General features: G+C 35.4%; 1 protein-coding gene across 1 annotated transcript; it reads right to left on the minus strand.

The window, feature by feature from the left end:
• Positions 1–4,544: 4,544 nt before the first annotated feature.
• On the minus strand, positions 4,545–6,203 carry LOC120337494 (uncharacterized). Its single transcript, XM_039405288.2, has 2 exons — positions 5,957–6,203; positions 4,545–5,440 (listed from the first exon to the last, which is right to left on the minus strand). Exons 1-2 carry the CDS (start codon positions 6,017–6,019, stop codon positions 5,246–5,248), a joined length of 258 nt encoding a protein of 85 aa, XP_039261222.1. The 5' UTR covers positions 6,020–6,203; the 3' UTR covers positions 4,545–5,245.
• Between the last annotated feature and the right edge of the window lie 8,963 nt (positions 6,204–15,166).

Here is a 15,166-nt window from a genome sequence, read left to right on the forward strand (position 1 = left end):
CAACTACAAATTTTTGTGGCTCCCGAAGTATGCGAACCAAGATGGCGGACATCGGAATGTAATATGTGTACTAGGTTAGGGTTAGGCCATAATTTTAGGTATAAATACTACGGGAGGCTCTTGGCTAGTCTTCGAACTGATAATAAGACTAAAATAAGAAAAATTGGAAAAAATTATCTCCTAACCCTAACCTGTTACCCATGTTACGTTCCGATGTCCGCCATCTTGGTTCGCATACTTCGGGAGCACCAAATTTTTTTACAACACCAGTTCCCGACTTGACCAAACGTTGATTACAAAAGCTTCCTGCTATGTCGGTTGCAAAATTTGACTCCGGTTTTTTTACGTCCAAAATTTCTATTTTGACTTCACAATATGAATTTAGCAGATTCACCTTCAAACAACGTTGTGATATTACTTTTTTTTCAATTCAAACTCACGTTAGTTGATATTTGTTAGAGTTTTTTGACCATATTATTGGGAATAGCCAGGAAAGGGCAAATTCATTTAGGGGCATTTTCAAAAAGGGCGCATCTCGAAAGCCATAAAAGTGCACTTCGCTAATTTTTAAAAACAGCAAACTCAATCAATTACTACATCACGTTCTGATTTCTTTCCTGATCTTCAAAACAGACTCTTAATGCAGGAATATAAATCATCTTCAGTTAAGATTTACAATAACTATATTTTGACAACCAAGATTTTAAATACATACTTAATTTCACTTTAGCAATATTCTATGCGTAAATCAAAGTAGTCATAACATTTTATTATATTGATGTATAAACTAATTGCCAATGAATAATTTAAGAAAAGATTTTCCAACGCCGCTTTAAGCAAGACTGCTCTGTTAACATTTCTCAATATCAGATAACATTGTTCGTCATACAAAATCATGGTAGGTAAGATGGAAATTTTGATTTGATTCTTGAAAAATTCTTGGTGGGTGGTGATTTAGATAAAACATATTACTGTCTTTTCTTTATTCAAAGAGTGAAATAGATTTTAATTAATGTTTGATAAAATATGGATATGATGTCACGTCTTCTTATTAGCCCGGAATCTATAGGCAGGACATAGTGATAAAAATCTGAAACGCGTCATTTCCAGGCTCTACTGTCAACTTCAACTATAAACAAAACACAGTTTTAAAATCAGCTTCTTATTGTTAGATTCATTGATTCAGCAGATACGACGGTTGATTTAAATTAAAATGAAATCCAATTATTTAGGATTTTAGAATGTGTTTGATTAGTTCGTGTTTCATGTGCGAGACTGTTCCGTTAAAATTTGTCAACATCAGACAACATTGTCGTTATACAAAATAACTGTCGGATACAGATCGGTTAACGGAATTTCTGGTCAGATTCTTTGAATTTTCCTGATAGACGATATATATCTAGCATAAAATACTAAAATAGATTACTGAATTGAAGCGCGAAAATAGATGGTAAATTAATGTTTGATAATCATGGCAATCCACTCAAGAATGGTATTTTAGCCCGGTATCGCAATTATCCGTTTTTTCCATAAACTTCTTCTATTATAAGAATAGGATTATCATATTTATTATGGCAGGATAAACCAAAACCAGAAAATGCCTAATTGTATGACCACCAGTCGATTTCTTGGGAATGGTTAACTATGCACTCACTGATGGACGCTCCCCCAATGGCTGAGGCAAACGTAACTGAGGAGCGTTTACAGAAGCGCCCCAGTGAAACAAAACGACCTCTCAAATAACACCGAAATGAACCGAATAATGAGAGGCATCCACCGACTTGCAGATGGAAGGTTTTTAACGGTTTTCTATTTTTGTCTCATATTTCAAAGATTTATGTGGCTTGAAATACTTTCACAAAAAGTAAATGAATATCAAGAATCTTTGATATTCATCTTTATCGAAAATGGAATGGCTTTTCCTATATAAATATTTACATACTGGGTAGCAAGAGAAATAAACGACATGTCGATATTATCAGGTTCTGTTATCAAAGGAATGTAAGCATGATTGAGAACAAGAAATAATAATAAAGAATCAAAAGTAATTTGGAGTGCATAAAACAGACCATAAAATACGAAGGCTATAGACAGGCAGCTTCTTGAATCAATGCTAAACTAGGAAAAAACAACTCAATTGTTCACGTTTCATGAGCGCCACCTCGAGGAAGATCAAAACACTTCAACGAGCGATCTAGGAGAAAGTTGTAAAAATATCAAACAACGGTACTCCAGAAGTATGTGCACCAAGATGGCGGACACCGAAACGTCGTATGTGTACCAGGTTAGGGTTAGGCCATAATTTCAGGTACAAATACTACGGCAGTCACTTGACTAGTCACCGAAATCGTAATAGAATTAAAATAAGGAAAATTGAAATAAAATTATGGCCTATCCCTAACCTGGTGCGCATACTACCTTCCGGTGTCCGCTATCTTGGTGCACATACTTCTGGAGCGCCCTTACCACTACGTACAAAATTTCATTTTTAAGGTATATTTAAAATATCTCTATATATAAAAGGTTTAATGAAAGTAAGGTTAATTCGCATTTTGCGTTCAACATCCGGTTATTTTTCTATGTCAAATAAATTTCAGTCTGTTGATATTTTGACTTTGTACTTTATTTCTTTTATTAATCTTTAATATGGGATATTACACATAATAATTTTAATTAAAGGTAACTATATGATATTGTATTTCGGGAAAATTTAGTACTCAATGCGCTCTTTGCAAAAAGAATTTCCTGGGCGTGGCCCTTGCAAACAAAACAAAAAACTTGGCCTAACTCTGTTTTAGGAAAATGTGAGAATGAAAATGCTTATTGAGGAATCTCTCGGAGAAACTATACGAATTGATTCGATTTGATGGAAGCTCAATGCACTGTTGATATGATTTCAGTGCAATTAACATAATAAAACAACTGAAAAAAATCATTAAAGAAAAGATGATTAAAAAAACAAACATAATTTGCCCACCCTGGTTTAGAACACGGTGAGAATGAAAATAGGAAATCTTTCGGAAGGACAATATAAATTAATTCAATTTATAGAATCTCTATGTACTGTTGACATAATTTCAGTACAATTAGCATAATAAAACAATTGAAATATCTCATTAGTATAGGAAATAATTTAGTGACCGGAACCAATGAGCAAGTCAAAAAGCTGATCAATGCAATGAGAAATCTTAACGCCAGATATTAAGTATACGATAAAATAGACTGAGTATTCAGTTGTTATTGTTAATCGTTTGGCTCAAACATGGTTTGCAAAACGCCAGAATTTCGTGTACGATATAATAGACTGCGTATTCAGTTGTTATTGTTAATCGTTTGGCTCAAACATGGTTTGCAATAGTCCTAAATGCGACGGAAACAGACGGCATCAATGATCGAAGCCATGGGGTATAGGCAGGGTTGCCATATCGTGCTTATTTCTAAGATTTGTGCTTATTTTTAAGAAAATTGCTTATTTTTGAGTTGCGTGCTTATTTTGTCTTAGAAATGACTCGTTCTTGTTTTGCGTACAAAGCACGAGTTCTGTTTCGAATATGAAAAAGAATTTGCTGATAACTATTACTATTGCGACATCGAGAAATGGGGAAATCAGTAATCAGTGCCCACATAATAGGCATTGCGGGGCACCAAAATAAGAAGATTTTAGATCAGGGATCGGCCACCTGTGGGCCATATCCGGCCCGCGGACAAAAATAATCCGGCCTGCAATACTTCACTGAAACTGGAACCTACGGATCGTTATTATGCTGTTCTTGTTCTTCATTAATAATTCTTTTCCCCATCGTTATCAAATAATCGCTTTTGTTTCCAATTACTGAACCAAAATGAAATTTTCTGTGCGGGGAACTAGGATTAGTGAAAGGCTACCCATTTAGAAAATGTTTTAATTTTGGTTTTATTTAGTGTTTCACCTGATGTCGAAAAGGTATCAAGCGTAATGCAACACATAGTGTTACACTAAATGTTATTTGTAAATATTTTGCGTAGTAAGACGACATGAGTCCACGAGTTGCTCGCTAATTAAAGTCAAGAACTTCAATTTCTAATCTGTATAAATATTGTGGTTCATCAGCCACCCGTTCAGTTTTTAACTTTCTCAAAGAAATATGTGCGGCCCGCCAAGATTTGTAACACTTGATTTTGGCCCGCGAGTGACAAAAAGTGGCCCCTGCTTTAGAGATTGCGTGTGGCAGTAACTCCATAGCTTTTTGCGATTTCAGGGCTGCGTACAACCATGTCCGTAGCGACTTCTAATGATAAAAATCGGAAGACTCGTGAATGATCTCCTTCTTGACGCCCGTGATTATTTTTGGCTCTGGGTAGATGGCAACCATTGGCAACCCTTGATATAGTCCACGGCTTAAATGTAAAATACTTCACTTCCGTTTGGCGTTATAGTGTCGACCGACCAAGATTACTTTTAGTCTCATATATTACTTACATTACTGCCAAACGTTCCCACAGAATATCATTGCAAAATAACACTATTACCAGACGAGGTACGAAGGTCACAAAAAATAAACAAGTGTGTTTGCTCAATTTATTTTCAAATATGTACAAATAACATAAAAATTAATGCGCACGATTATTTGCAACGTCACAATGACGCTGATTATGACTGAAAAGTTATAGGTAAAAGTATAGTTGTCTCTGCAACTGATACAAAAATATATATTCTCTGTACAAAATGTCAACTTGTAAAAATGAAAATTTAAATTCATTAGTTCCTGAATTAGATGAGTAAAATTTTTTGTTAGAATTGACACAAAACGATGCTTTGCGAAGTATAATCCGCGTACGATTTGCTCTCTTTGAGTATGGTATTCCAGCGGTGTTGATTTTCGTATGATAGAAAAATATTGCTAAAATATTTGCTGGTTTTCAACAGCATAATATGCGAATCTGGTGAGGCAAATATTTGATCAGGAAAGATATAAAGCCCAAGTTTGAAGTATGATTAGACCATAATCCTATGTTATTAGAAAAACGGTATTCAATAAATACAGTAACTGTCACATATGAAAGATGAATTTCGTTTAAAATGATAACTAGGTTTCAGAATCTAATTATGATAATTTGATATCTGTTAAACAGTTTTACGTCACGCTGACGTCTTTAAATTGGCAACACGGGCGGGAAACTAATTTCTCTTTACATTGCATAAAAATTATTCTTTCAAATCAAAAATTAGTCGTCATTAAAATTGACGTCATCAAAAATGACGTCACTAAAAAAGCGTTGGAGGCGTGGTGGCGTTGACACAATCGCACTGAACTGCACACTTGTGAATGCTGTATCCAACTGCGTAACCGATGATGAAAGCAACCCAGAATATAACCAGAGCAACGACGACCGCTAATATGATGCCACGTGTCCCTGTTGTCCATCGCTTCATTCCACTTGAGGTGACTGTGTCCAATGCCTAAAATAAGAATAATATTTGTGTCAGCCAAACAAATCTGGTGCGATGTTTTGTACGTTTTAAATAAACAAGATTTCATATTTTTTACAAGTAGCCGCGTAGTCTAGGAAAGGGTTCCCAAACTGGGCTCCGCGGACCTTCACCGTTGGTAAGGCACAGATATTAATACGGCATAGAATGGGGGGCCGTCAAAATAAGATTCACAAACAGGGGTCCGCGGACCAGTGGTTCCCGACCTTATTTTTAGGCGCCTAATTCTTTCAAAAAATAAATTTTGCTGAATCTTGCGACCAACAAATATGCTCAAATACTAAAGGATTTTATGGCCAAAAAAAGATCACTAATAAAAACCAATCATATTTACATAGAATTCGGTTTTGCCAGAAATTACTTAAAATTTCACTAATGAGAAAGTTGGGCTTGCTTTCCACCAGTCTTATTGGAACCTTGCGTTGAGAAACTGTTTTAGATGATGGCAGCTGAGATATTTTGACTTACAAAAACAAATAAACTTACACTCGTGCTTCTTGTTGATGTTGCGTCACCATTCTCCCAACTTTCGTACGAGTTTCCAGGCATTTTGTTTATTATGTCGCTATTATTACGTATTAGCTACCGATTCTGATAATAGAAGAAAAATATCAGATGATCTGGGTCTCTTTACGGGCTGAAGTGCTGCAAGCCAGTCAGATTTTGGGTTGCATTAGGTGCGACAGTCAGCAAAGTTATACTTATGGTAAAAACTTCAGCTATGTCCCGGATCATAAATCATTAATTGAAAGCATAAATTTGGCTTCAAATGTACGAATGCTGAGCTATGCATTGTTGAAGAAAATCAATTACGATGCAGCAGAGTTGTTACCTTGGATGTTCAAATTTTTTCTATAATCAATAAATTCTCAAATTCCCCTCATGTCAAATTATGAAATACAATTTTAAGCCAAAATTTCCTAATTGCACCATTTAACATTTAAACGTCTACTGAATTGCATAATCTTGCTGTGCATTACAACACTATAAACGATAATTCAATAATTCAAATGGAATAGCCAATATATTTACAGAAATGCATGTATTCGGATATGGAAAGCAAGAGAACAAAACAATCCTCCTCAACCGCTGTATACTTATATAAAGCACATGCATTTACGCAGTAAGAAGTGCGTGTACCAATATGGAGGTAACTAATCTTGTTTGCCTACTTTACATCAAGTTGTGTAAAGGGACTGAAACCTATGGGCAGGGGGTATATTCACTTGGCTAACACAGACAGGCCCCGAATTCGTAATAGAACTAAAATATGAAAAAATCGGAATAAAATTATGACATAACCTTAACCTGGTACACACACTACGAGAGTATAAAAAAAACAGCGTACATCAAGCACCCCGAAAGCGACGTCTAACCACGAGACTACACCAAGCCTACAATAATCTTATCTAGACGCCACGTGAGTGCCTCTCGTTGTCACGTACCCAATGTCGCCGAATATTTGAAGTTTTAATTACGCCATAGAATGAAATCGTTGCAAATGAGCTGTCAATTACGTAATATTATGAGATGCTACCCATCGCCTCACTACTAAACAAAAGCGGTTGTATTACTGTTATTGTACGGTATTAGTACCCACATTGTCCTCTACATGCGACGAAACATCGGTCCGTGATAGTGTTTCAACAATTGTAAGTACTCGGAAATCGCGTGTATAATAAAATCCTCTACTGTGAAATAGTTATAAATTTGATGATTTTTCTAATATTCCAAAACACGTGTTGATCATGCATCGGCAGTTATTGATTAACCAATCTCGTTTTTATTTATTACGCGTACTTTGATCACAAAGTACTTGGAAGAAAATGTCTATGAAACAGCAAGGCTCGATAAGGTACGTACAATGATACCCGAAAGAGGATACCAAATTTCTGATTATATCCCGCTGTGGCTCAGGTGCAGGAAATTGAATATGAACACAACTAAAGATCAATATTCATTGCTTATGCTCCAACTATTATGGCATGGCTCATAACATTTTGAACAAAATTACGGCAGAATTACAAACTAGGTATTTGGCTACTGATTCGAGTGCAAATGCTTAATAACACGCGCGTGTCTGCTTTTGACGTGTAGAAAGAGTACCCGCTGTTTTCTAAATAAACTTGACATTAAAGATTACATACTTAGAAACTGTGCTATTGATCTGGTTTCTGCGCGACTAATTACTTGCCTTCCTTCAATGCTTTTTTGTTGATGAATAGATATGATGCGAGGATGCTATAACAAGAGTGTAGATGACTATTTTAAGTGATTCAAAAGCCCTGCCGCACCCTAACACAAATACATGTCGGTAAAAATGTTCAAAAAATTCAAATATTTTGTTAGCTGCATTCGTAAATGGAATGAGGACGAAATACAGTATAATTTAGATTATTTATGCGCGTTAGGTCACCATTTGGCGCTTGCAAATCGTCTATCAGTCATTCCACGATGGCTTGTACACTTATTGATCCATGCCACATATAAACACTCTGCTAATCGTACAATACATGCTTCAGATTTTCTACATATAGAAGAACTCAAATGCAAAACAACCATTGATAGCAAGCAGAAAAGATTTAATGCATTAAAGGTCATTTCGGCTTAATTTCATCGTACCAGTTTCTGCGATTTCGAGTCGCTGCGGTTGGATAGAAAAACAACGATGTTTGCGCAATCAAAGATTCTTTTATTTTACGTCAAGGTCGACACATTCCAATGGATTCGAGCTTTTCATCCCAACACTAAGGTCAGATCAGACGTATCCGTACCACAACTATGCGTCGGCACACGGATAGCCACACGAACGATTGGCTAAACCGGGTATTACGTATGAAATCTGGTTTGATAGAAATTGGGAGTAACTTCAATTGTATTAAATTTCACATTTGAGTACTAAAATCCGAGAGAAAACTTTTTCAGCGCTTACTCGAAAACCCCATTTGTTTTGCCATATTCTTACTAAATGCGTTTGGTACTCATAGTTTACACATTCACTACAAGACAAATTTGCGGAACGTGTTAGTTAATAGGCTGTTAAATTACAAATTAAAAATCTATCTGAACATGTATAAATATAAGTCTTTATCAACATTTGCATATTCTCCGTAAAACTCTTGTTACTCTTTATACAAATACAGTATAAAATAAATACTTTGCTATACCCATGTATGACTATCTCAGTATCTCCTATCAAAACTGAATATAATTTTTAAAATCGCATGCGACAAATATATACAGAGTCGGGCAACCTGAAAATGACAACAATCTGACGAAACTCAGCAGGCTAATCCGCTTGTGTCGACTTTAGAATAAAATTTTGTTTACAAATCCGTATTCGCGGGTGGAAAGCTACTTCGTGGCCTTACACTCGCCTGATAATAATTGCAACTGATTCAACCGTTGTTATTATAATCGATAAGGGATATCTGTGTTTGATTACCTCAAAAACACCACGCGCGCTTGTTACATACATCAGCAAGGCCCGTCACGAACAGCTGACATCACGATGAAATCGCAATAAATTCCAGTATTAGAACAACCAAATTCCCCGCATAACTGTCTGTTTATTATTGACTTCTATTATTTTCTAAACATTATTTTCGTTTAAATCTGTCAATAGTCTGTAGGCGGTACAGATAGCTTGCGGGAATTCAATTGACCAGCATACATAGCACAACAAAACCGCGATAACTCTACATTGAATCGGCGAAGACGAAATTTTTTTATGAATCCTATCTTGACTTGTTCAATATTGTATTATAATCATCCAATACAATGGTTTAAAAAGGTTTTCGCCAACTGCTTTAGAGCTGTATTGAATAGCCCATGTCTGGCCTATATTTATTGGCCTATTTATTCATTCAAAAGTTATAAGATGCGATGCGACTTTTATGTATTTTCAGCAGATACGGTTGAATTGTTTTCAATGTACTAATAATCCGTTGTCCTATGCCCGTCTCTCGAGTTGGCAATTGTTTAACATGAAATAAGATTATATTTGATTCAACATATTCGTCCGAAAAAGGGTATACTCTCCGAGCAGGGCTTTTCGCAAGCAGCAAAAATTATTAGGACTTGAACTCAGCTGCGGCTTCTGCACTCGGGTTATTCTACTTAATTCGTCAATCGTAGGTCGGATCGATGATCTTACTTGAACATCGATTGTGGATGGCACATATAATGATTTCTAACCTTCCATACGCACATAACATGGACATATTGCTGATCACTGAACATTCGCGTCCATTATCATTAAATATACAACGAGAATATCGGTCAGAGACCGAAGACTTACCGATCGGAAATTGGGGGATTCCCCAAAACAGCGCTCTTACTACATAGTGACACCTTGTGTCCCATCACTCAATAACTCGCTAATTATATGACATAATTCATCCAAAATCAATAGGCTTCTGGTCCGACATTTGATGAATGCACAAGCAAAATATGGAGCATATTCAATCTCGCCTTCGTGAGATATCGCGTGTATCTAACAGACAGACATACAGACAGACAAATACCTATCAACATACTTACCGAATAAAATCGATAAGAAAAGTGCAAAACCCCAGTTTCCGCGTTTTACTGTCTCCTCACTCATCGAATTGCTACGTGAGTATGTACATGTTAGATAGAATATTGTGTACTGCCGCATTGTTTGTTCTATAAATAAATCTACTAATTATGAAAATTCATTGAAGTTGAAAGAACTCCCCGCCAGGTTGTTGTTTGAAATTACACGCAATCACGCATGGAAATTAGATGAAAGTTGCCATTGAGGGCATTCTATCTTTGAAGCATGCTCGACAGAGTACTTACTTTCTGGTAAACATGACATTTTCATTCCACTTCAACTAATCCACCCTATCCTAATTAGGATATAATATTTCAGGGATTCAGGGAACAAGGTTTGTGTTGCTCCATTTTGTAGAAGATGTCTCATTCACACTAAAAGTTAAATTACTGGAAGCCAAGATAAAAATCACCTCAAGTCAGTAAATGTCAGATCCTAGCTTTAACAGGAATCAACTGTGTGCCTAAGATTTTAAATAATAGAAAAAATTGATTTTTATAAGAATTACTTCACGCAATGACATAAGTTTGTCATTATTGACAAACATCCCTAGATGAAAAGCTATATGTTCGAAGCTTTAACAAAAGGGTTGGCTTTCTCTTATATTCCGAGTTGGTACTAACATTATTATTTTAAATTATAGATTTTAATTATATCTCTTATCAAACATGTATATATGTTGGGAGCACATAGTGTTTTTCTGTATTATGAAGTGCACCAAAGCAGTACTAGATTATATTCATAAATTTTAAAAGCGTTGCTAATTAAAAACCTCAAAAACGTGCAAAATATACCATAAAAATCACAAATATCGGCGTAATTATGATCGATCATGCGCAGCGCGGCGTCATAAATACGTCACGCATATAAATTTTTCTTGGTCACGAAATAGAAGCATAAATTGAGCAAAAAAATTTAAGTGAATAGAATAATATAGGTGTTGGCATAATTTTAATTGTTTGCTATTCTGAATATATCAATTAAAATTAGTTCAAAAATTGGGTGTTTTTGAATAGAATGCCACAGGCTTCACAATACAGAAATGGCATGAAATCCAGCAAATGGATCCGGTAAAGAAAATACCAATGAAAGTGAATCAATACATATGAATACATAGATTGCTAGCTTCTACTTGCGCTCTTGGATATGGTGTCTTTATATGAAAAAGAATTTACTTATTTTTCAATTACTGTAACTAGTTGCCGCGACTTCTGAATATATTCCAACCTGTAACATATCATTGAGTTTTATTAACATTTTATTCTCGCAAAGAGTGAGTTCCTTTCTATTCTTATAAACAAACATATGTATCAGCACATGTATGCAGCAAACTACGTATTAACAAAACAATACGAGCCCTAGAAATGAATTATAAAAAAGATTTTTCCACAAAAAAGGCGCTCATAGATGAGAGGTATGTTTTCCTAAATCACTAACCCCGTTAAATTGTCTATGGCAACGTTTCTCAGCCGTTGAGGAATTTTAGTGCGTTTGGGAATTTGACTTTGTATTTGCATGTGGTATTACTAATATTTTGTACTTTAGTATCGTTGTAATGGATATACATGCATACATTATGAACTATCCCAAATGTACAAAAGACAGTACAAACTACACTTATCACAAGCAAACATTGACGATTAAATACCAAATGCAAGCTCAGGGGAGGAAATCGGAGCTCAAAAATAGGCCAAGGGAGGGATGTAAAAAAAGTTGGGGAACCCCTGTTCCATGGTATTCATATTTAATTTACATTCTCTTATTCTGGCTCCTGCTACGAGCGAGAGAGGTTAGACATACTGTATGCAATATATTTCGCACGTGATGTCAAACAAAAAAATTTCAGGGGCAGCAAAAGTAGCATCTCTTTATGTGTGAGTATCTATTTGCCCACGATCTTGTTCGTAGTGATATAGTGAAACACTCGATAAAATCTTTTAAAGTATTTAAACTTCCGAGACAGAAAAAGTCGGCATTTTCAGTTATGCGAAAATTCAACTAGAAATGTAATATAGGCAGTACGAGTGTACATCCTTAACCATGTATGCGTGGGTGATTACATACCATCTCTGTTTGTAGGTAACTATGCCCAACCTACCGGTGCGGTTTCTATCATATCCAGGATGTAATTAAATTTGGATTTCCAACGTATAACAGTGAAATTTATAAAAACAGTAACTCCGTAGTCTAAGTGTCATGTTTACGATGGTGCTATGCGCTATAAAAATCTCTAAAGTAGATTATATTATATATATATCAATATTATATCAATGAGTCTATCAAAAAATAAGCCAATACGGCGCTCCGGAAGTATATGTACCAAGATGGCGCACAACCTGAACCCTAACCTGGTACACATACTATGTTCAATATGTGCGCCATCTTGGTGCACATACTTCTGTAGCTCCGCCAATACTATAAAATCTTATCTTATCCTACTTATAGACGTGTAATATTGAACGATGGTGATTGCGCTATTAAATATCTCTAAAGTTAATAATACATGTAGCCTTGTATCAATGAGTATATCAATAAATAAGCCAATACTTATAAAATCAAACTGACCTACTGCGAATACTCACTTATTCACTTACAAAACACTACTAAGGCTTCCAAAGAATATTAGCTTGAAACAAAATGTCACGCACGCTACACTAGACTCACAACACAATAGATAGATCTCGTTCCACGCAGAAAATGTATATATTTTTATCAGCCATGCCCTGGGGTGTTGTTCGTACGGATGAGCGGAAATAAAAACTGCTATCAGAATATTTATAGAACAAGCTCTGAAATTTGGATAAAAGTGATATGGGTACTTGAGTTCAAAAATGAGGTATTCGAAAAATAGGACTTGAAAAGCAGAAAATTTAAATTATATGTTTGGAATGAAGAGTCGTCAAAGGGGTTCAAACGCCAGTTTAGGAAAAGAAACCCAAAGAATTGCTACGAACGTCCAATGAAGTACTTGATATAGGGTCACAAAATGTAGGTCAAAAGTATGTCACCGTTAGGGTTGTAAGTTTCAGAATTTCGAAACGAAGCGATTTGAATCAACATCAATTCGAATCGATTTGCAGCAATTCAAAAAAAAAAGACTTGATTCTATTTAGAAAAGAATTATATAGATAACACGAGACAATTGCACGTCGCAGTGCCTCTGCCCTGACCAAAATCGTTTATTCTCCTCACATTTACAGCCTTCCAAAGTCGTAACACTCCCGGAGTTGCATTATGTCATATTGGTAGCAACTTTAGAGGGACCAATGATTTTGCTCAATTTTGTTCGACTACTACGAAATGTTACGAATAAACGTTTTTTTGAATTATCTACATAATATTGTCATAATAAAACATCATTGCCTTATAACCCATTAATACCAAGTCTACGATTTTTGTCTCGTTATCATTTCTGTTTTCAAAACCATGGCGAAAACGCGCAAAGTTAACGGTAATGTGATGTTATACCAACTGGAATCAGATTCGGAAATATTCCAATTCGAAACACTGGGATTCGAAATTCCATTCGAAAAAAAAATATTCGAAATTCACATCCCTAGTCACCGTAATCTAAAAATTAACTCTGAAAAAATTTTATTCAATATTTCCACAAAATACTATGGCTGTATTTACATAACTGATTAGAAGTGTGGAAGCATACACAAACGAACACAATTCAGTACGTTTCACTAATCCGGCCAACAATGCTCTTCCTCGCCAATTATTTCGTGTCGGTTGTGGCTTGTTTACAAATTTGGAATAAAAATGGATTCGGTTCATTGGTTTTAAGGAGCGTTTTGATGGGAGTGCCTCTTAAAAGAGCGAGTGAGTTTAATATTGGGATATACGATAAAACTGATGTTGAACAAACAACTTATCCTTCTTTTATGCTTTTTTTGATGGTGGCTTGGATATACAGGGTGTCCATGAAGTTAATTTTTTTTTTAATTCCAGATGGAATTTATCGATATCATATATTTTTTGTCCATCACATATGTATTAAATGAAGTATTGAAGAAAATTAAACACCTAAAAGGGTTCACCCAAAAATTATAAATTGGAATTTTCATATATCTAATTATATCTTGCGTTACAACAAAGTCACAGTAGTTTATACTTTTGTTTACGTTTTTTATTGAACGCATAAGCTTTGTGGAGAGTTTGTGACCGAAAAAAGTAATCCTACAAAACAGCCAGTGTCATTAAATGTTCATCGGCCCGCGAACAAACACCAACAAGGTGATCGTACATTTGAACCCATGTGTATATCCGCGAGTTCAATCTATATGCGGGTGCTAAAACCCATGGGTTAGGGTTAGTATGGGTTCAAACATCCGCAAAACAAAAAAAAATTCTATAGGTGCCATAGTATGCAGGTGCAATTGTCGTGGGTTCAAATGTAATGGAACCCACCAACAAGGATAGTAGGAAAATCTTTCATCGTGACTGGTAATTTGCTGGGAATAGTTTTTGTCATTTTACTATTTTGAGATTTATTCAAGATGAATTTCAAAGAGAAACTACTAGTAATGTATCATGAATATTTATTTAGGTAAACATCTCGGGTTCAATATCCACGCCCAACACGTCGTCCTGGTGTATAAAAAATTGGGTGGAAAATACCGAATCGGAAAGGTTCTAGTTTCTTCTAATAATATTAGCATCTTGCCCTACCTACAATTCGCTACTTACACAGATACGTATAGCCTCATAAAATCTAAGCCTTATTTGAGTATCTAGGTCAGTTTTAGTCAATTATCACTTTTTCTATTTCCGAATGATGAATACTTGTGTCCCATAGGCCGTGACTGAAATGAATGAAAACCATTTGAAAACGCGTACCTTCTATGTACTTTACCACAAATATCAGTATTGTTGTACAATCAAAATTTGATGCTAATTGCAGTAGTGTAAATGGCGGTAATTATTAATTCACAGTGCAGTTCACTAGAGTACTTATACAGTGGTAAGCAAATACTTTGATATTTATGTCTTGCTAATTTGTAATCTTATCTTACATGGCATGGAATTCATGGCTTTAAGCCAACACAAAAATGTGCACTGGCAATACATAACACTACAATATACCCGCTTCAGTATTACTGTCATTCCAGGGT

Source organism: Styela clava, chromosome 10 (assembly GCF_964204865.1).
Source record: "Styela clava chromosome 10, kaStyClav1.hap1.2, whole genome shotgun sequence".
NCBI classification, from domain to species: Eukaryota; Metazoa; Chordata; class Ascidiacea; order Stolidobranchia; family Styelidae; genus Styela; species Styela clava.

What these genes read in the sequence shown, in the direction of transcription:
- LOC120337494 (XM_039405288.2), bottom strand. Translation starts at nt 6,019, where the DNA reads ATGCCTGGAAACTCGTACGAAAGTTGGGAGAATGGTGACGCAACATCA. An exon ending in CATCAACAAGAAGCACGAGT is followed by an intron (nt 5,441 to 5,956) that starts GTAAGTTTATTT and finishes TTCTTATTTTAG; the next exon opens with GCATTGGACACAGTCACCTC.